Source organism: Hypanus sabinus, chromosome 10 (assembly GCF_030144855.1).
Source record: "Hypanus sabinus isolate sHypSab1 chromosome 10, sHypSab1.hap1, whole genome shotgun sequence".
Lineage (NCBI taxonomy): Eukaryota > Metazoa > Chordata > Chondrichthyes > Myliobatiformes > Dasyatidae > Hypanus > Hypanus sabinus.
In genome coordinates this window covers 74,975,657-74,999,606 of record NC_082715.1, presented here as the reverse complement: position 1 = coordinate 74,999,606, position 23,950 = coordinate 74,975,657, and the positions used below count along the sequence as shown (strand labels likewise).

General features: G+C 42.3%; 1 protein-coding gene across 2 annotated transcripts in view; it reads left to right on the top strand.

Moving 5' to 3' along the window:
* Positions 1-23,950, top strand: part of bmp5 (bone morphogenetic protein 5) — a 201,085-nt gene that overhangs the window by 113,163 nt on the left and 63,972 nt on the right. For both annotated transcript variants that reach the window (XM_059982091.1, XM_059982092.1), the window contains exon 4: positions 19,704-19,901. In XM_059982091.1, coding sequence (XP_059838074.1) covers positions 19,704-19,901 — 198 coding nt within the window. The remainder of the gene's footprint in view (positions 1-19,703; positions 19,902-23,950) is intronic.

Sequence of the window (23,950 nt, the reverse complement as noted above, 5' to 3'; positions counted from 1 at the left end):
AATATTCATCAATTAAGCAATAGCACTATCGTTTGTCTAGGGGATATTGTATTGTCCGATGGAAAGATAAAAGTCACTGTCCTTTCAAGCTGCAGCTCTTTGGGTTTAAGAGAGACGGTTTTAAACTTGCCCGGGACTTTTATGAGGCCAATTCGTTGAGTCGGGGGGAGTTGGTTCCCCATTGTTAGTTCCAAGTCGTTTTCCGTGGTACCAGCCACCAGCCCCCAGGCAAGGGAACCGAACGCATGTGGCTTCCTTCAAATGGCTTCCCGCTATTACAGGATCGCTAGCATTTCTTCTGGTGCATCTGAGGGGCTGTGCCTACAGCCCCTCCTTTATCTTAACTCGCAGGGTAGTAGATGTCAATCAGGTTGGGGTGATGCAATCTCTCTCTCAACCAGCCCACTTTGCCCGAGGGCTTGCACGTAGCATCGTCCCCAATCCACAAACGTTGTCTCCAGGAGACAATGGCCACGTCTCTCTCTCATTTTCTGGGTCCTCTGACCCAACTCAATAATGCTCTTGTGATTCTCACAAAGGAGGGGGCTAACCCACACCCTTCGGCCCCTCAGAGCTGTGGTACATTCATAACACAGGAAAGATGTAAACAAGATCAAAAGGGTGCAGGGAAAATTTACAAGGATGGTGCCATGTCTGGTGGATCTAAGATACATGGAAAGATTGAATAAGTTTGGACTGTATTGCTTTGGTATTAAAGATTGGGAGGAGATTTGACAGAGGTATACAGCATCATGAGGGGTAGAGATAGGATAAATGCAAGTAGGCTTTTTCCACTGAGGTTGGATGAGACTACAAGCAGAGGTCATGGGTTAGGGGTGAAAGGTGAAAAGTTTAAGGGGAACATGAGGGGAAACTTCTTCACTTGGAGGATTGAGAGAGTATGGAGTGAGTTGCCAGCACAAGTGGTGCATGTGAGCTCGATTTAAATGTTTAAGCCAAATTTGGATAGGTACATGGATGATAGGGTTATGGAGGGCTATGGTCTCAGTGCAGGTTGATTGGAATTGGCAGCTTAAATGGTTTCAGCATAGACTGAAGGCCCTGTGCTGTACCTCTGTATGACTCTATGACATCAGGACCAACACATTTTGGCCCAACTAAGTGGCTGCCCCAATTAGCTGAAGATCCATGGACATAGGTAAAAGATATAAAACAGGCAAAATGAGTGCAGTACTATAAAACTGTGTATTGGTTCCTAAGTTATTGATGGAGGAATTCATCCAGAGTACAGAATCAGCACAGACACCTAGTGCGGGTATTGAACTCCCTTCATACAATGCTATCAATAATTACATCCTTCAAATCTTAATTTTTATTGTAACATTCAAAATTAACTGATTTTTGAACACAAACACATGTAACTGATGCTATTTAAAAACTGTTTGCTCTATGCACTGTGTAGCGTTTGACAGCCACACTAGCGTGCATGATTAACACTAATTAGAACCTCTTTGGCAAGTGTCCCATATAAACAAATCTGTTTTTGTTCTTTAAGAGTTGACCCAAATAAGCGGCAACCCGATTAACTGATAACCCAAATAACGGGAATCTACTGTCTATAGAATTATTACGAATAGATAAGGTAGGGGCAGGAAAGTTGTTTTCACTGGTAAGTGAGACTAGAACTAAGGAACAGTCCTAAGATTCAGAGAAATAGATTGAGAACGGAGATGAGGAGCAACTGCTTTTCCTGGAGTGTAGTGAATCTGAAGAAGTCTCTGCCCAGGGAAGCAGGAGAGGCTCGCTCATTAGACATATTTAATGCATAGTTGAATGACAGAGCAGTCTGGATGGGTCAGGTAGCTCTCGTGTTCTGATGACAGCCTTTCCTTTTGATTCAGAGACTGTAACGGAAGTTATTGCAAGGGTTCAAAATGTTCAAGGGTTCGAAGGTTCATTTATGATCAAAGCAAGTATCCATATACAACTCTGAAATTTGTCTTCTCCAGATAGCCAGGATATAAAGGAAGAACATGAAATTCATTCAGAGAGAAACATCAAACCCACCCCTGCACGAAAAAGAACGGCATCCCAATCATCAAGCCCCTCTCTGCACCCCCCCCCCATACATAACAGAATAGGAACATTGACGCTCAAAAAAAATCCCTACATTGAGCAAAAAAACAAACAGAACATCAACCTACAAATACCCTCCCCTCACACAACAAAATGGAAAAGAAATAGGCAATAAAAAATGAAGAATATAAAAGCCATAAGTCTGAAAAAGTCCTCAGACCTTAAATGCAATAGTCTAATCCATAAACGCAGAACCACAATACCATCCTATGATATCACTGACATTCCTCAAAAGAAAATATAATGGTAATGCAGTGGGTTGGATTTGCTGGTATGTTATCACTTTGCACCAAATTTACCTGATCAAATGCTGACCATCTATCCTGATGTGTCCAGGATACCAGTGGTGAGGTTTTGAGCAATGTCACTGTATTGGGCAGCTCAGAAGAAAAAACTTTGTCTCCCTAACAGCTTTGACATCTAGCAAAGCCCTGTCCCCAGCTTTGTTACCTGTCAGACAAATCAGGACATTTAAACATTTCTGATATCTCTGACTTTTGGAATACTTCGTATTTTTATTTATTTAAAATTTAAGTAAAAAAGAACTATTTACAGCTACTAACAATGAAATAAAGGTTTTAAAAAGTAGAAACATTTAAATAAGATTAAAGGAAGTTTGATTAAAATCTTAAATTAAAAGTAACAAACAAAAATACATGCCTTCTGTCTCCATTTCTTTCCAGCAGTCAGCCATTGAAATAAATGTTGCTGGGCCAATCCTGGCAGCAAGTTAGAGAGCTGGTTCCCCAATATAAATGTTAGGGACCTCAGCAAGATGGAGCTCTATTGCTAGACTCTGCAGGGAGACTATCAGCAGAGCACTCTGAGACCTATGGCAATATCTGATTGTAAGCTCAGGACGTGTGCCTTCGATTGTACATGCATTAGTTCAAAGTTCGACAAAATACGAAGTAAGTTTATTATCAAAGTACATACGTGTCGCCATATAAACCCTGAAATTTGTTTTCATCCAGGCATTCACAGTAAATACAAAGAAACAAACAAAAACACAAGCAAAATAATAATAATAAATAAGCAATAAATATTGAGAACATGAGATGCAGAGTCTATAGGTTGAAAGAACATTTTAGTGTAGGGGTCAAGTGAAGTTATCCCCTTTGATTCGAGAGCCTGATGGTTGAGGGGTAATAACTGTTCCTGAATCCTGAAGCTACTGTACCTCCTTCCTGATGGCAGCAACCAGAAGAGAGCATGGCCTGGATGGTGGTGCTCTCTGACAATGAATGCTGCTTTCCTGCGACAGTGCTCTATGTAGATGTACTCAATGGTGGGGAGGGTTTTACCTGTGATAGACTGGGCTGTGGCCTTTATAGACTTCATCATTTAAGAGCATTGGTGTCATTCAAGAACATTTGTGCAGGCAAGTAGCTGCAGTGCCAGAATTTACCAACAAAGCAGGGTCATCAAAATTCCCTAGTCAACCTACAGTTCTTATCAGCAGGGTATTCCAACACTTGGGATGTATCTCAGTAAAAACTCCTTTCTCTTAATCCAATACAGATATAACTCAGGGTATCTCGTCTATATAAAAGGCTCTGAAGGATTAGTTATGTTTCAGGGAAATGCATGATGGATGTTTCTCAAATGTAATTTAACAAAAATGCAGAATGAAGTATAACAGTTACAGAAGGTGCAGTGTGTTTAGACAGGAAGGTGCTGAGGTCAAGAAAATTTACAAGGCTGTTGCCAGAACTTGAATTATAGAGAAAGGTTGAAAGGAGCACAGAAGAATTAAGGAGATTTGACAGAAATATACAAAATTATGAGAGGTATAGATATAGTAAATGCAAATAGGTATTTTTCACTAAAATTAGGTGAGATTAGAACTAGAGGTCATGGGTGAAGGATAGAAGGTGAAATATTTAAGGGGAACCTGAGGGGGGGTCTTCACTCAGAGCTTGGTGAAATGAGCTTCTGGCAGAATCGGTGGACGTGGATTTGATTTCAACATTTAAGAGAAGTTTGGATAAGTACGTAGATGGAAAGGAGAGTGGGGGCTATTGTCTAGGTGTGGGTCAATGAAAGTAGGCAGAATAAAAGTTCAGCAGTCCTGTTTCTGTGCTGTAGTGCTATATCACTCAATGACTCTTACAGTTAAGAGGGGCCCAAACTTAAACTGGAATCACCAAGGCAGAGCAGGCTTTGGACCAAGTTCTGGTAAACTGGATTGGTTCTTGATGGTTGACAGTTGGCCAAAGGACTTACTTTGGTGCATAACCTTTTGACTCTATGCGCTGTTAGGCTAAGCCACAATAAAGTCAGTGATGGAACAGAAATTTTGGCATAATCGAGTTTTTATTAGGCTCGACCATTCCCCAGATTTTCTCTGAATTCTCTAGGCACCATTTCTTTCTTCTTTGGCCTTTTACCTTTTCCACCTATCACCTCTCAGCTTCTCACATTATCCCCGAACGGTGGTGGGAAATAGAATCAGGGACAGCACCCGGACAAATGTCACAGCACAGACCTTAGAGACTTCCATCGAGACGGGTTGTGTGCTTGGGACTGAATGCTGAATATTCGGAAAGCCTTTGCAAGATTGCAGACTTTCCCCTTCGCATTCACTGATTGGATTTCAGATAAAATTCCGTTAACATAGCACCAAGGAATGTTACTCTTCGCAAATCAGATTCCTGGGCCATTACACCCTGCTATTTTTACTTTTAGTTGCTAGTTATGTTCTTCGTGTAGTTGGTGATTCAGTCCTTCCTACTACATCTGGTTCTGCTTTGTAAATTATTTCCTTCAGTGTTGTTTTGGATGCTATACACACTGCTGTGTCGTCTTTTAATTTTTTTTAGGAATAGCTGCTCTGGTTTATTTCTGTCACTTGGTTTAAACACGTTTCCAAACATTGTCTCTTGGTTACACAGTTATGTTGCCCCCTTTCCAGTCCTTGCCTAGTTTTTTCTTCTTTCAGTCTTCCCTTTCTATGGGTAACTGTAAATAGGTCCTTTCTTCTACCTTAAGAGTTTAATGTAGTAGTTTCACATTGGCCATAATGTCCATCTGCAGACCCAGAACTGATCTCTGCCAATGTTAGCACGACGGCTGGGTTAGACCGTGGAGAATATCCTAACTGGCTGCATCACCGACTGGTATGGAAGGGCCACTGCACATGACTTGAAAAAAGTGCAGAGATGTAGAATCAGTCAGCTCCATCGTGGTCTCTAGCCTCCTGACCATCAAGGACATCTTCAAAAGATGATGCTTCAGGAAAGTGCCACCCTTCACTAAGGACCTCCAGAATCTGGGGCATGCCCTCTCCTCATTAAAACCATCAGGGACAGGAGACACTCAAGCTTTAGGAACAGTTACTTCCTCTCTGCCAACAGATTTCTGAATGGTCCATGAACCCATGAACACTAGCTGACTATTTTTGCTTTCTTTATGCACTCCTTATTTAGATTTTATATATATATTTCTTATTATAATTTATAGTATATCTTATGTACAACTGCCACAAAACAACAAATTTCATGACATATGTTAGTGTTAATAAGTCTGATTCTGAGACATAAAGCAGGAGGTTGAGTTAAATACTACAATGGAAACACACGCTGTGTTGTGAGATTTGAGCTCAGATCTTTTTCCAATACCCACTGCCAAGTCTATGGCTGAGTGCCTGCTTCCCATGATATACGCAATTACATCGGCAAGACATTCTAGAGTAGCAGATTCAGGAACAGTTACCATTAGGTTCTTGAATCGACCTGCACAACTCTAATCCTACCTCAGCAACAGAACAGTACAGACCAACTCTTGGTCTATCAGGGACTAGTTCTGATTCTGTTTCTCATATCTGTCCAGATTAATAAGTCACTGTATGGAATCTAGAAGAAAAATATGAGAGTTAGCAGTGAGTGGGTAGAATCAGTGATATCGTCGAGATGGTGATAAATTGCCCCAGTGTTGGTGTGAGATAGATATTCTGAAGCTCAGCACTGGACCAAGTGAGACCAAGATCTGAACCATCTGGTTCAGGATCAGCCTTGGGGAGAAAGACCAAGTTTGTAACAAGGGAGCATATTGTGACATGGAGGTCTGTAAAGGAGACCAAAGATAAAACAAAAAGCACATCTTTAATTCTTCTGCCACTAAAGAAACCAGAAGTTCCACACTACCAGGTTCATCCTTAACCTATGACATCTAGTTCTTGTCTCACCAAACCTCAGTGGAAGAAGCTTGCATTTACCCCTCATAATTTTGTATATCTCTATCAAATACCTCATTCTTCTATGCTTCAGGGAATAAAATCCTATTCTATTTAACCTTTCTGTGTAACTCACGTCCTCAAACCCAGCAACACCTTTGTGAATTTTTCCTGTATGGGGGAATTGATGATGGAGGAGTTTGATCATAAAGTCATTGAGTCATCAGGAGATGCAGAACAGAAGCAGGCCCTTCAGCCCATCTACCTAGTGCCTATCATCAACCAACTACAATAATTCAATTTTAATCACCCCACATCCTCATGAATTCCACCCAGGTTCTAACCCTCACCTACGCAATGGGGAGAGTTTACAGTGGCAAATTAACCAACCAACTCACACTTCTTTGAGATGTGTGTCGGAATTGTAGTGTCCTGGACGAAAGCCACATGATCACAGGGAGAGCATACAAACTCCACACAGACAGCACTGAAGTTATGGACTGAACCAATTCACATGAACATGAAGTGAATGGAGGGATATGGACCAATGTGCAGGTAGGTGAGATTAGATCTATTCAGCCTCATGGGCAGTGCGGACATGGTAGACTGAAGGGCCTATTCCTACACTGTGTGTCCGCATCTCACCTTCTACCGTGAGGCTATTCTATGACGGAAGGATGTGAGATCTGATCATGGTGGAGGATTGGAAGCTGCTACCATGGTGATAGGGGTCGATGGGGTGGGATAGAGAGCAACAGGTGCACTCATTCTATACAAGATGCTAAGAGCAGATAATAATGATAAAAGGAACAGAAATAGATCAGCTTAGGGTTTGATGAACGTATGTGTGGGCAAAGGTCTCATCACATCCCATTCTAAGTCTCCATAACAATGGACCTCCCGAATCCCCAGGCATAAGCCTAAAATGGAGATAAAAAGAAGTTGCCTCATTTAAACTGAGGGACTTGCGTCCAGCGAACCAGCTGGCAAGCTGGCTAGAGATTTTCTGTCCAAACTAGACACGGCTAGTTACAGTGCTAATCTGTGTTTGAGACTTTCTTTAATATTTTAAGGCCCAAGATTTACCAGGATGCTATCTGGATTAGAGAGCATGTCTTAGGTTGAGTGAGATAGAACTTTTCTCTTTAGAGCAAAGAAGGATGAGGGGTGACTTGATGGAGGTGTACAAGGTGACAAGAGGCATAGATTGTATGGGCAGCCAGGGTCCTTTTCCCAGGGCAGAGATGGCTAAAGTGAGAGGCCATGATTTTAAAGAGTTTAGAGGGAAGTGTAGGGGATATGTCGTAGTTAGGATTTTTACACAGAGAGTGGTGAGTGTGTGGCAGGTGCTGACAGGAATGGTGGTAAAGGCAGATACATTAGGAACATTTAAATGACTCATAGATAGGCAGATGGATGAAAGGAAAATGGAGGGATATGTGGGAGGGAATGGTTAGATTAATTTTAGAAAAGGTTAAATGATTGGCACAACACTGTGAGCCAAAGGGCCTGTACTGTGCTGTACTATAGTCTATGTAAGACTACCCTAATCTTACATATTGTCCCACTAGGAGATATCAGGAGACAAAATACAAATATTTTAAAAAGACTGCACTGAAAAATGACTGATGATGTTCTTGCTAATGAAACCAAAATATTTCCTTGGAACTGCTGTGTTTAACCTAAGGCCATTTTAGTGATTTAAACACCAAGGCTAAAACAATAGCAGTAGGTATCCTGCAGTGAAACAAGTGATTGTAAGGTGGTATCATACACCACAGCTTTGAGCTGTGTGCCCTGCTTTTGAGTTTGGAATTCTCATTAATGCAGGAGCTAAATTTGATTTAAAGATTAGTGACACATTCCCAAATGTGGCAGGTTGACCTTTTAACCTTAGCCCTGGGGTCAAATCACAGCAGAGGCTGATCTTTGATTCTGGTGATCACAGCATCATTGGAATTGGTTTAGTATTGTCACATGTACCAACATACATTGAAAGACTAGCCTTGCATACTATTCTCACAAATCAATTCATTACTCAGTGTATTGAGGTAATGCAAAGCAAAACGATAAGAGAATGCAGAATGAAGTGTAATGGCTACAGAGAAAGTGCAGTGCAGGTAAACAAGAAAGTGCAACATCATAATGAGGTATTTTATTTTATTTAGCAATACAGCACGGTAACAGGCCCTGCCGGTCCAATGAACTTCCATCAAAACTACACATGTCTAGATCTAGGGTGGATCTGTGTTTCAGACATTTTACATTTTTAACCCCTAAATTGCAGGAGGCAGTTGCCTTAGGTGACTGTCAGGAGAAGGCAGGGAAATGGGCAGCCAGTGTAGAGTACCCCATGGTCGTTCCCTTCAATAATAAGTATACTTGCTTTGGATACTGCTGGGGGTGGTGGGGGGAATGACCTCCTGGGGGGGCAGGGGGGGAGCCACAGCGGCTGGGTATCTGGAAGGGGGAGAAGAGTACTGCAGTACTGATAGGGAATTTCATAGGGGAGTAGGTACGAGGTTCTGTGGATGTGAAAGACACACTTGGATGGTGTGTTGCCTTCCTGGTGCCAAGGTCAGGGATGCCTTGGATCAGGTTCACCTCATTTTAAAAAGGGAGGGTGAGCAGCCAAACTTCTGTGTACATGCTTGCACTGATAACAGAGGTAGGAAAAGGGAGGAGGTCCTGAAGAGAGAATTTAGGGAGCTAGGTAGAAAGCTGAAAAGCAGCACCTCCAGGGTGGTAAACTTTAGACTGTGCCAGGGAGGATAAGAATAGGATGATTTGGCAGATGAGTGTGTGGCTGAGGAACTGGTGCATGGGATGAACTAGGACTTCAAATTTCTGCATCACTGGGATCTCCTCTGAGGAAGATACTGTGTGACCTGCACAAAAGAGACAGGTCACAGCTGAACACAAGAGGAACCTGGCTGGAGCTGTTGCGGAGGGTTTAAACTAATGTTGCGGGGGGATGGGAACCGGAGAGATAGGGCTGGGGATGGAGCTGGTGGTTTACAAACAGAGGCAATGTGTAGTGAGACTGTCAGGAAGGGCAGGCAGATGACAGGGTAAGATTGCAGACAGTGGGATGAGTTGCAGTGTAACATAGGGACAGAGCTGAAAAAGGTGATGAATACAGGACTGGAAGTATTATATTTGAATGCACACAGTATACATAATAAGGTAGATGATTTTATAGTACAGTTAGACATTGACAGGTATGATGATGAAGGTAGCACTGATAGTTGGGAGCTTGAAAGGACAGGAGGGTAGGCAGAGGGGATGGCATGGCTCTGATGGTAAAAAATGTTATCAAATCCTTCGAAGGAGATGACATAGGAAGACATAGACTCCTTGTGGGTAGAGTTAAGAAAGTGCAATGATAAAAAGATTGTGAGGGGAGTGATATAGAGGCCTCCGAACAGTAGCCAGGATATGGGGTACAAATTACAACATGACTAGAAGACTATGTTAGGATAGTCATGAGGGATTTCAGTATGCAGTAAGACTGGAAAAATCAGGTTGGTACTGGGTCATGAGTGAAAAAATTTGTAGAATGCCTTTGAGATGGCTTTTTAGAGCAGCTTGTGGTTGAGTCTTCTAGGGCATAGGCTATTCAGAATTGGGTGTTGTGTAATGAACTAGATTTGATTAGGGATCTTAAGGTAAAGTACCCTTTATGAAGTAGTGTACTCATGCAGGATTTCTTAAAGGTTAACTTTCAGGTTTTAGTCGGTGGTGAGGAAGGCAAAAGCAATGTTAACATTCATTTTGAGAGAATTAAAATATAAAAACAAGAATGTAATGCTGAGATTTTATAAGGCGCTGGTGAGGCCTCACTTGGAGTACTGTGAGTAGTTTTGGGCCCCATATCTAAGAAAGGATGTGCTGACATTGGAGAGGGGTCAGAGGAGGTTCATGTGAATGATTCCGGAAATGAAAGGGTTATCATGTGAAGAGTGTTTGATGGCTTTGGGCCTGTACTCACTGAAACTTGGAAGAATGAAAAGGTGGGGGGATCTTATTGATACTTATTGGATGTTGCAAGGCCTAGATAGAGTGGATGTGGAGAGGGTGTTTCCTATAGTGCTGAGTCTAGGACCAGAGAGCACAGCCTCAGAATAGAGGGATGACCATTTCTAACAGATCTGAGGAGGTATTTCTTTATATGGAAGGTGAATAATCTGTGGAATTCGTTGCCACAGACAGCTGTGGAGGCCAAGTCACTGGGTTTAAGGTGGAGGTTGATAGGTTCTTGATTGGTCCGAGTGTGAAAGGTTACGGGGAAAAGGCAGGAGAATGACGTTGAGGGGCAAATGGATCAAACATGATGAAATGTGGAGCAGACTCAATGGGTCGAATGGTCTAATTCTGCCCCTATGTCTTATGGTCTTAAGATTCAAATATTACAATTACACCCATGTGACCAATTAACCTACTAACCCATACATCTTTTGAAAGTGTGAGGAAACTGGAGCACCCGGAGAAAACCCACACAATTATGGAGAGAACGTACATACTCCTTATGAACAGCAGCGGAACAGAACCTTGGTCACTGATGCTGTATTAGTGTTATGCTATCTACTACGCCACCATAGATTGAGTATGAAGAGTCCAATTTATTGTACTAAGATCATGGTGAGGTGATCAATGCTCAACCTAGGGGAGAGCGGTAACTAGCAAATGACCTCAGCTCCAAATCTGCTCTACCTTGTTTCAGAACAAGAAGCAATGTTAGCTCAGTAGCAGACCAGAAAAGCTGACCACACTTTGGAGTTGAATAGAGTTTCATTTGGCTGGAGTTTAAACTCTCCACCTAAACCAGATGAAGAGAAGAATGTCTACTGTACTCAAATTTATGCAGCTCTGAAACAAACTTTTCAGTCTTTATCTCAAGATAGGGGTTAAAAAAAAAACTCCAAGATGTTAAAAGTCAATTTTTTTTGTTGTTTTCTCAATTACATGTAGGCAGAGATTCATTGAAAAAGTTGCAGCAGCATCTCAGGCACATAACATCAGAGAAGCCGCATTCACAAGAAAAACTATCAACCAAACATGAATTATACACAATTCCTTCAAGAACGACTGCAACTAGAACAAAAGGAAAATAACAGGCCATTTTAGTGCAAAGTGAGCAAAATGCAGTGATTGGGGTTTTATTTCAAGATACAACACAGTAAGGAACCCTTCAGCCTATGCCAACCAATTAACCTACTAAATTGCACATCTTTGGTTCAAGAACCAAATGACTAAAGCTGTTCTTGAACCTGGTGGTGTGGAATTTCAGGGTTTCATAACTTCTGCCTTATGGTAGTTGCAAGGATTGGTGTGGACTAGACAGTGGTAAAATCACTTTTGGTAAAATCACGGTGGTGGGATCTAAAACTAGGGGACCAAGTTTTAAGGTGAAAGGAGAAGGAGTTAAAGGGGACCTGATGGACAGGTTGTTCAGATTGAGGGAAGTGGATAGATGGAACATCCTGCCAGAGAAAGTGTTAGTGGTGGATACAATTACAGCTTTTATTTATTTACTTAGTGATAAAGCACATTACAGGCCCTTCTGTCCCAATGAGCTGTGACCCATCTATTTAACACTAGCCTAATCACAGGAAAATTTACAATGACCAACTATCTTACTAATCGGTACGACTTTGGACCATGGGAGGCACCCAGAGGAAATCCTCTCATTTACGGGCAGGACATACAAACTCTTTACAGATGGCATGGGAATTGGGACATTATGTTGAAGATGTGCAAGACATTGATGAGGCCTAATTTGGAGTATTGTGCGTACTTTTGACCACCTATTGTAACTTTAGGAAAGATGTCAATAAGATTAAAAGAATGCAGAGAAAATTTACAAAGATTTTGCCAGGAATTGAGGATCTGCATTATAGAGAAAGGTTGAATAGGTTGAGACTTTAATCCCCAGAGTGTAGAAGAATAAGGGGAATTTGATAGAGGTATATAAAATTATGAGGGGTATAGATAAAGTGCAAGCAGACTTTTCCCACTGAGGTTGGGCAAGACTAGAACTAGAAGTGTTTGGTTAAGGGTGAAAGGTGAAATGTTTAAGGGGAAGATGTGGAGGAATTTCTTCATTCAGAGAATGGTGAGGGTATGAACAAGCTGCCAGAGGAAGTGGTGGATGCAGGTTCAATTTGAACATGTAAGAGAAATTTGGATAGGTACGTGGATGGGAGGGCTGTGGAGGGCTATGGTCCCCATGCAGGTCGATGGTACTGGGCAGATTAACTGTTCAGCATGAACGAGATGGGCTGAAAGCCTAATTTCTGTGAAGTGGTGTTCTATGATTCTAATTGAATCCTGAACTCCAACTGACTGAGGTGTAATAGCACCACGCTAGCCACTGTGCTACAGTGGCAGTCTTTTAAGAGGTATCTGGGTGGATTGGAAAAAAACTTAGAGGGGAATGGGCCAAAAGCAGGCAGATGGGACTAGCTTAGGTCGGCATGGATGAGATGGGCCAAAGGGTCTGTTTCTATCTGATTCTGAGCTACATGAATCTTGTTTCCTCCTGGATCAGTCATGTAAATCAGCCTGGCTCTTCCCCCTCGCCTGCAGTCTGGCTCCCTGTAGAAGATATGGATGGATGAGGTTCTGATTCACACTCAAATCCATTTATCTATCACACATACATCAAAACACTCAGCAAAGTGCATTATTTGTGTTAATAGCCAGCACAGCCCAAGGACGTGCTGGGGGAAGCCCGCAATTGTCACCACACATCTGGCTCCAAGGCAGCATGTCCACAACAATCAGCAGAGCAAAACAAGCAACGACATTGACGGCAAGAAAACAAAGCAACATCAAAACGAACCCCTTTCCTCCCTCCCAAACATACAGACAGGCCTCCAACCCCAGGATAGGCCACCTCCGGGCCTTCAATCTTGAGACCCCAGTCTGGACTCACGGATCCACAGAGACTGGCCTCTGACTTCCAGACATGCCGACTCAGGGGCTTTGACCATGAGGCCTTCCACTTGACATTTAAAAAGATGTTCAAGCATTCACTGCTTGTGTACATGCACCATGTACTATGTGTAAAGGTTGTAAAACAATAGTAGGCAAAGGCCATGTTTGCACCATTAGCTGAGGTTTCATGGAAATATTTAATAAGCATAACAAAGACAAACTATCATTTAACCGATAGTTTAACAATAATTTAACAAATTATGAATTTAAATGAACTACAAAAGAAACTAAACCACTACCAATGTTATAAAATTGTTTTATTAGTTCCTGATAGTTATCGATGGAAGAATTCATTGCTGCTTTGTTATTCTAATTGTAAATGAACAAAATCAGCACAGATACCTAGTGCAGATAATGTACTATCTTCATTGCCTTCCTGCATAAAGTCAAAATAAAAACAAGATGATCAAAAATCACTGTTTTTTGAATTGGCATCCATCGACCCAAATGAATAACATACCACAAACAGCCGCAACTGAAGCTGTTTAAAAACTATTTGCTCTGTATTGTCATACGGCTCTTTCTGGCATCCCCAAGCCTGAATACTTGAACCCACTGTGAGCAAAACAACTCTGAATTGTCTGACTCTTTATTTTTTGCCAAGTGTCACTGACAAAAATCACTGCTTTTTAATCATAAACACACACAATTAATGCTATTTAAAAACTGTTTGCTCTAAGCATGGTGCAGTGTCCAACAGCTGCACAAGTGAACGTGATTGATGCTAGTTAGAAGTTATTCGGCAACAGTCCTCCATCCCAATTAAGTGGCATAGTGCCTCAAATAAATGAAGGGAATCCTGGCTAATTCCTCGATTGTTTTCGTTCTTTCAGCATTATCCCAATTAAGCAGCTGCTCTGATTAACCAGTGGCCCAACTAATCAGAATCCACTGCATATATAGATTCCTTAAGGTAGTCAAAGCTGAGGGAGGTAGTAAGGATAAACTCCCACTACCTTTTAAATACTCCCAATGGTGTGCGTCTCAAATAGCCTCTGACAACTAAGTCCAGCTCTGACCTTCACATGCAGCTTAGTTACTAAGCCTGGTGGAACCACTTCTACTGACGGGAGAGGGGGCAAATGTAGGTTATTAGCACCTTAAAACAAGTCGCTTCAGGCAGATGTGGCTTGGTAGCTGTGGTTGGCAGCTCATCTAGGAAAAGGAAAACATTGATCTCAAACTTCCACTGCCTTGGAACTATACCCACTCTTTGGAAGGCTTTGGGAGTAAACCCCGAGTAAAAATCCAGAGCTGGAGTCCATAAGGCAGTCTTATGTTGAGTTCAACATTGACTTGCAACTCCTGTGACACTGCGAGTGCCAAACTGTATTGGTCTCTACCATTCCTTTGGGTTCATCAGCACCTGCCAGAATAAAGGAGGATGGAGACTTGGAAGTGTCAAGGCCACAGTCCTGGAAGGAATACAAAACATCCATAAGTATGTTAGGTTGATAGCCCCTAAGGACAACCTATGAGAATGCCTCAGACAACAGGCAGGGATATGGAATGGAAGTGGGTGAAGCAGAGCCAGAGGACCGGAGGCCATGGCAGCACAAGCTACTGTATGGGTTGTACCATTGCCAGATATCAGAGGTGGCTGACATGTGAATGTCCAACCAATAGCTGGACGTGGTAGGGCTGAGGGATAGCACACGGGTGCTGGTCATGGCTACACAAGAGCAATAGCAGCAGGGGTCTAACAGACCAGACTAGAACCAAGATGCAGACTGCAAGCAATCCGCTGAAATCGTCTAGCACGTAGCAGCAGGGTGCAAGATGCAGGCAGGGACAACATACACTGAACAGCACAACCAAGTTACAGGAATTGTGTACAGGAACATCTGAGCTGAGTATGGAATGGACACTCCCAAGTCCAAATGGGGAACATCTGAGAAGGTAGTGCAGAATAGCAGAGCTCAGGTCCTGTGGGACTTGCAAATGCAGACTGATAAGCAGGTACTGGCCAAGCAGCCAGACATAGTAGTACGGGTCAAGGAACTGAAAAAAGCAATAGTAATAGATGTGACAATCCTGGATTAAAATAACATCAGGAAGAAAGAATATGAGAAGCTGGAGAAATATCAGGGCTTGAAAGAGCAGATAGAAGGGAAGTGGAAGGTTAAAGCCAGAATAATCCTGGTGGTGATAGGAGCACTTGGAGCTGTGACATCTGGACTGGGAGAGTGGCTCCAACAAATCCTGGGATCAACATTTAAGATCTCGGTCCAGAAGAGCACACTACTAGGAACAGCTGAACCCTCAAGCTCTCAGGCCTCTGGTAGAGGACCTAAGATTGAGGGGAAAATACACATACACACCACCCATAAGGGGAGAGAAGAAATGTTTTAAATGTTTTATAACATAGTGAGTAGTGGTCATGGGGTTTGTTCATTGTCCGTTCAGCAATCTTATGACAGGGTGGAAGAAGCTCTTGCTAAAACAGTGTGTGTCTTCAGGCTCCTGTACCTCCTCCCTAATGATGGTAATGAGAAGAGCGCACGTCCAAGGTGGCGAAGTTCTTTAATCTGGATGCAGCCTTTCTGAGGCATTGCCTTTTGAAGATGTTCGTGATGCTGGTGGCCGTGGTGCCCATGATGGAGCTTTCTGAGTTTGCAGCTTTTTTCTGATCCCGTGCAGTGGCCTCTCCATACTAGATGGTGATGCTCTGAGACTCTTAGTGAGACTCTTCCTGAGAAGAGATGGTTTGGTAACTGTTGCCCCATAAAGATGGGGGTGGGTGTGGGGGCAAAAGGACAAAATGGGCAAGAAAAAAAATAGAGACTTTTAAAGACATCAGGCACTTTCTCTGTCGTTGTGTCTGAGAGCCAATTTCCAGAGCTTAGGCATTTTCATGAATGGCTAGAGACTCACGTCCTTCTAAAGATTAAGCTTTGACTGAGTCCAACAAAAAGACCTTTTCACGGGCAAAAATACATGTCTGCAGTTTTCCTGTTGAATGCACATTAAGTCATCTGTTGATTTTGGACCAAGTAAAATTAAATGAAAGTAATCTAATTTATGTTTTCATAGTCCATACTTCTAAGACATCTAATTATAAAGTGTCTACTGTAACCTTGCACAGATACTTCTGAAAAGTGATGTGGAAGTTTCTTTGATAGGTGCAGTCTAGGTTTCTTTGATAGGTGATGCAGCTGCACGTATTCATTAAGATACTCACTTGTTTTTAGTGGAGTTGTGCTTGGTTTCATTGGGAAACATCTTAAACTAATTTAAAGTGGAGCACCTGAACAAACATGTTGTAAAAATTGTACAAGTGGGCTATTTCAAGGAACGCCATTGGGCTGGAGTTCGTAATTTCTCTTCTGCAGCTGACAGGCTGCCAGGCGGAGGAAGTTTAGATCAGAATTAATATGTTTGTAACAGTGGAAATAGAATGGAAACGGCTGTAACCGCAAATAAAACGACTCCATTCACTTGGGCCAGCATAGAACATTTGCTAGCAAAGTACAGACTCTGGGTTTTAGCACCATTAAGCATTACCGTTAAAGGTAGCTTAATAGATTAATTATTTAAATTGTCCTTATATGAATCAACACAAACCTTTTCATTAGACAAGATGAAATCTTGATGGCGCATTTGGGAGGCAGATTCCTTTACAACAGCTAAAGAGATAAAGATGGGTTTTATTTATCACGTGTACATCAAACACGCCATGGTGGAGGCAGACACATTTGCAACATTTAAGAGAATCTTAAGGAAAATGCTGGATTATGGGCTGTGTAGAAGGGAAGAGTTAGATTGATTGTGAAGTGTGTTTATATAGGTCAGCACAACATCATGGACATGGACATCCTATGTCCTAAATGCGTTGCTTTGCATCTGAGGATTGTAGTGGGGGCCGCAAATGTTGCCATGATTCCAGTGCCGACATAGAATGCTCACAACTCATTAGCCCTATCCCCTACGTCTCTGGAATGTGGGAGAAAACCAGAACATCCTGAGAAAATCTGTTCGGTCATGGGGAGAACGTACAAACTCCTTACCAGAATTGAATCCTGATTGGTGATCTCTGGTGCTGTAAAGTGATTGCACTAAACAGTGTGTTACCATGGCACCCCGGAGACCCTACCACTCAGAAATTCTCCATATTGCAAAACTATTTTGTACAAATTGTTCGGCAGAAAACTGCTTTATCAGGGAATGCCAACAAGGAGCCAGGAGGATAAAAGGAGGCGGGGGGAGGGGAGGAAATTTCAGATTCCTGTTTCAGGTTCAGTCCCTGAATTGGGTTTGGAAAGAGTTTGTTATGAGCAGCTGTGCAGTCTCACAGTGCTGCATTTTACAGTGAAAAATGAGACTCATATTTTGTAAAATAAATTGTTTACTCTGCCAACATAAATATCTATGCATGGAATTGGTAGACATGTCAGTAAAATATTAGTGATCATGGTTACTCAGAAAAGACCTAAATGAGGAAACTATTCCCTAACTGCTAAACCAAACCAAACGATAAGCTCATTTTTTTTAGGCCAAATCTTACTCACCCTGTAATTATTGTTAGCGGCATCCCCATATCTGTCCTCAGCCAGTCCTGAGGCAGAAGGACTATCTTGCTGGCCCAGTTTTTCTCATCAACTATCAGGTCATTGGCTGCAGTCTACTATCACTGTGCGCAGGGCAAAGGACAGGGCAGGAAAAATCATTGCCGACGCTACCCTCCACTGCAAACTGCCTTTCCCGAAAGCTCCCTTCTGGAAAGCACTATATATAACCATATAACAATCACAGCACGGAAACAGGCCACCTCGGCCGTTCTGGTCCATGCCGATGCTTACACTCACCTAGTCCCACTCAGCCCATAACCCTTCATTCCTTTCCTGTCCATATACCTGTCCAATTTTACTTTAAATGATGATACCAAACCTGCCTCTACCACTTCTAATGGAGTACTAATATAGGGCTATTAAAACAAAAATAAAACTTAACACCATCGTAGAATTTTCATCCTTCTCCCAGGAAGATAGTCTGATTAACCATTCTGGTTAGCTACCCCTCCCCCTCTATTACCTCAGTCACTGGACTGCACTGTAAACTACTTTTTATAATACAATGCTAATATTTATATAACTGTGCACATCTTATTCCATATCTATTTTCACCAGGATCCTTGATCAGCTCTCTCCCCTCCTCCATTCTCCTGCCATCTAGTCTACATTAGAGATGATTTACAGTGGCCAATAAACCTGCCATTCAGCAGGTCCTTGGGATGTGGGAGGGAGCCGGAACTGCAGGGAGAAACCCATGCAGTCACATGGAAACCATGCAGACTTCACAGACAGTATCACTGATCAGGGATGAACCTGGATACCTCAACCTCTATAACAGTAGCTCTAAGAGTTCATTCTTGAAACTTGCAAGATTATAACAAGCTAATTGAGAAAGAAGAACTACTGTGTTGACTGTTATAAATCTGAAGAATCTTCTTGGAGTCTGTGCACTTAATTGGCAATTTCAGGATCATTTATTTATCACATGTACATTGAAACATGCAATGAAGTGTGTCATTGGTGTGAACAATCGACACAACCTAAGGATGTGCTGGGGGCAGCCCGCAAGTGTCACCAACACAGCATGCTTGCAATGTTCATCAGCAACTTCAATAAACCAAAACAATGACAGCAGAACCAGCTCCTTTCCCACCCACTCACACACACATATACAAAATGTCCTGTGAAAAGATGTAGGATAGTTCAGTGCAGAAGTTTATAAGATAAGATCTGGTTTATTTGTCATGGGTACATTGAAAGATTGGAACACACAATGAAGTGTGTCATTTGTGTCAATGACCAACACAGTAAGAGGATGTGCTGGGGGCAGCCTGCAAGTGTCGTCATGTTTCTGGCAACAGCTGGCATGACCACAACTCATTGACACAAATCCGTATGCCCTTGGGATGTGGAGTGGAAATGAAATGTGGAGGAAATCCACGTGGTCACGAGGAGAACGTACAAACTCCCTACAAATAGTAGGGGGAGTTGATCTGCAATTGGTGATCACCTGGCATTGTACAACATTGTGCTATCATGCTGCTTAGGAGGTCATGAAAGAAGTAGATAGAGTAGACAGCCAGTGCCTTTCTTCCAGGGTCAGAGAGTCTAGTTAGTAATGGCTGGAATGCATTTAAGCTGAGAGGAATCATCCAAAAGGGATATATGAGGCAAGTATTTTACACAGAGAGTGGTGGGTGCCAGAAATGGTAGTAAGCACCACAGAGGTATTTAGGAGACTCTTAGATTGGCACATGTATGTGCAGGGAACTGAGGAATATGGATATTGTGTAGGGAGTAGGTGTCATTGGCTTAATTAACTTGCTGCAACACTGAGGCCCTCAGGGCTATTCCGTGCTGTGCGGTTTGATGTTTCCTCTGAAGATTTGCATATACTCAGCTTGCATTTGCATTCCTTTCAGGTCGGACCATTAACATTAAATCAGCTGGCCTAATAGGAAGGCATGGACCACAGTCCAAGCAGCCATTCATGGTGGCCTTTTTCAAAGCCAGTGAGGTGTTGCTCCGTTCTGTCAGGGCTGCCAACAGCAAACGCAAAAACCAAAATCGAAACAAATCCAGCAGCTCTCAAGATTCCTCAAGATTATCCGGCCCTGGAGGTATGTAAACCTAATCTCGTACCTGAAGTTAAGGAGCAAAGTTCTGCCAACTTTCACAGGTTCCTTGGAAAACCCTTTACAATTTCATCTCCTATTGTAATTACTTGCTAACTGAACTTTGCATACATTCTTTCTTATTACTCTGATTGATTGGAATGGTAACCATGTTTGTCTTACTTACTTGGCTTCTTTTTTTATGGAACTTAAAAAGAAATATTAAAAAAGAATTAAAGTCAGAGAGTTGTGAGAGTGAGGGATGAGCTGTCATTGGAGATAACAGGTACAGGTGCAATTTCAACATTTAAGAGAAGTTTGGATAAGTACTTGATGAGAGGGATATGGAGCTCTATGATCCAGATGCAGGGCAATGGGACTAGGCCAGAGGTCGGCAACCTGCGGCTCCAGAGCCACATGCGACTCTTTGATCTCTGTGATGCGGCTCCCCGTAGTTTGTTAGCTTTTGAAATGTAATTCGAAATTTGAAGATTATGGTGATCTTGTACAATCTGAAAACTTTGCGGAGACACCGTTTCCTGGCACATCCGAACCGGCTCACAATTAGCCAGCGTTCAGGCTAAGGGAGATAGCCTACGGGGGTTTGTGAGTACGTGTCTTTTGGAGCATCCGCGCCCAGGGGGGGTGGGTTGAGGGAGGCTTTAAAGCAAGGCTGTTTAGTTCGAATAAAGTTACCTTTGACTGCAGTCTTTATTTTAGCGCTGCGTGTAGCACACCGCTACAACGTGTTTTTTATCGCTATTAATATACATCACCACTGCCAATGCCTGACACCCGCCAGTGCGCGCTTTCTTTTAATTCTTCGAACCAAGGTAGGCTACCTATGTAGTAACCTTCAACATTACGTCTTTTTTTTCGGAGTTCAAAATGTTTTTGTTGCACGCAGAAATGTAATTTCGTTTTCTCTGCAGGAGTTCATCAATTTCATAAATGCAACACATTATAGTTTGTTTATACATAGCATAAAGGCAAAAAAAAAACCCGTTGTATGCAGTGTTATTTCATTTTGTGGCTCCCAGTGTTTTCTTTTCTGTGGGAAATGGGTCCATATTGGCTCTTTCAGTGGTAAACGTTGCCGACCCCTGGACTAGGCAGAATAAAGGTTCAGCACAGACCAGATGGGCTGAAAGACCTGTTTCTTTGCTGTAGTGCTCTATATATTTATGACCTTATGACTTTGATAATGAAAAAAACATCAAGGACTAACGTATGAGGAGCATTTGATGACTTTGGCCTGTATTCACTGGAGTTTAGATGAATAAGGGGGAAACTCAATGAAACCTATTGAATATTGAAAGACCTGGAGAGAACAGACACAAAGAAAATGTTTCCTATAGTGTGGGAGTCCAAGACCAGAGGACACAACTTCACAATACAAGGATGTCCCTTTAGAACAGAGATGAGCGGGGATTTCTTTAGCCAGATGATGCTGAATCTGTAATTCATTGCCACAGACAGCTATGGAGGCCAAGTCATTGGATATAATTAAAGTGGTTGACATGTTCTTGATTAGTAAGGGCCTCCAAGGTTATGGGGAGAAGGCACGAGAATGGAGTTGAGAGGGGTAATAAGTCAGCCATGACGAAATGGTGGAGTAGACTTGAAGGGCTGAATGACTGAATTTTGGTCTTATGGTCTTATTAAAACTGCTTCAGTTTCCTTATTGCAAGTTTGTGACCTATCCAACCACAATTAAACCAGGTTCCTGTTCTTAGATGATGTTATGTCTCGTGTGATATAGAATTCATGCTGCCAACTTTGACCTTCCGTAAAACAGTTTCTCTTCAATGTACCTGTCATTCCAAATTTTCCCAGCATTCAAAGTAGGTACTTTAATATCTGTTGATTTGACTAGAACCAGGATGTGGGCATAATGTGATTCATTTACATTACAGAAATAGGTCCTAATCAGTAGTCATTTACCAGAAGTATAATTAAAAAGTTAGATGACAAGAATGTCTTCTAACTTCCTGCTCCCGAGAGTATACATTGGCAATCAGATTTGCCTGTGTTTTATGCATCAGCCCTCAGGGCACGGTTAGTTACCAGAGTGTGCTGCTTGCCATGGTAAACTAGATTCTGCAGGCACTGAGAATCGAACTCCACTCTGTCCTCTAAGAGAACTTCAAAATATGCTGGAAACATCCGGCAAGAAAGTAAAATTATTCCTGTCAAGTTAGATAATGTAATATTGAAATCTGTTCTCTGATCCTGCACATCCAAAACAAAAACATGTTAAGAGTGTTTCATAAACACAAGATATTCTGCAGATGCTGGAAATGTGGAGGAACTCAGCAGGTCTACAGAGAGGAATAAAGAGCCAATGTCTCGGGCCAAGGCCCTTCAACACAACTGGCAAAGAAATGGTGAGGAGCCAGAATAAGAACATGGGAGGAGCAGAAGGAATATAAACTGGCATGTGATAGGTGAGATCAGGTGAGGAGGAAGGTTGGTGATTGGGTGGGGGGAGTAGGGGAATGAAGTGAGAAGCTGGGAGGCGATTGGTGGAGAAGGCTGCAGAAATAGGAATCTGATAGGAGAGGAGAGTGGATTATAGGAGAAAGGGAAGGAGGAGGGACATCAGAGGGAGGTAATGGGCCAGTGAGGAGAAAGGGTAAGAAGGGAGCCAGAATAGGAAATGGAAAAAGAGAGAGGGCAAGCGAGGATAAATTACTGGAAGATAGAGAAACTGATGCATTCTTTCAGGTTAGAAGCTACCCAAATGGAATATGAGGTGTTGCTCAAGAGCGTTCGTTATGGGTTCTATGACACATACACAAGAAAAAAGATTGAAAAGTGAAACACAGCACGTTTCTGTTTATGGATTTCAGGCTCCAATAAGCTACTTGGATGAAGTTTTTTAAGTTGCTGAAGAGATTGAGAACCCTGCATAATTCTCCATACAGTTCACACAATATTCAATCTTCTATTTGTTTTCCTTTCTGCTCCCCTGAATGGTAATGACATTGTTTATGGATAATGAGTATGATTATGTTTGATAGAGTGAAAAACTTATTTTGAGTGTCTTAAGTACTGTACTTAAGATTCAACTGAAACAGAATAACAAAAATGTTATTTTTAATTGTGGTAATTAAAAACATATTTAAAGGTATGAGTCAGACATTAACAGTATACTTCCGAGGTCAATGTTTTAATGAATGATCAGTTTTCCAATCAAATTGGAAGTAGAAGGGTTGGTTAGAACATAGAACATAGAATAGTACAGCACTGTACAGGCCCTTCGGCCCACAATGTTGTGCCGACCCTCAAACCCTGCCTCACATATAACCCCCCACCTTAAATTCCTCCATACCCCTGTCTAGCAGTCTCTTAAACTTCACTATTGTATCTGCCTCCACCACTGACCCAGGCAGTGCATTCCACGCACCAACCACTCTCTGAGTAAAAAACCTTCCTCTAATATCCCCCTTGAACTTTCCTCCCCTTACCTTAAAGCCATGTCCTCTTGTACTGAGCAGTGGTGCCCTGGGGAAGAGGGGCCGGCTGTCCACTCTATCTATTCCTCTTAATATCTTGTATACCTCTATCATGTCTCCTCTCATCCTCCTTCTCTCCAAAGAGTAAAGCCTTAGCTCCCTTAATCTCTGATCATAATGCATACTCTCTAAACCAGGCAGCATCCTGGTAAATCTCCTCTGTACCCTTCCCAATGCTTCCACATCCTTCCTATAGTGAGGAGACCAGAACTGGACACAGTACTCCAAGTGTGACCTAACTAGAGTTTTATAGAGCTGCATCATTACATCACATTTCTTAAACTCTATCCCTCGATTGTTGAAAGCTAACGCTCCATAAGCTTTCTTAACTACCCTATCTACCTGTGAGGCAACTTTCAGGGATTTGTGGACACGTACCCCCAGATCCCTCTGCTCCTCCACACTACCAAGTATCCTGCCATTTACTTTATACTCTACCTTGGAGTTTGTCCTTCCAAAGTGTACCAGCTCACACTTCTCCGGGTTGAACTCCATCTGCCACTTCTCAGCCCACTTCTGCATCCTATCACTGTCTCT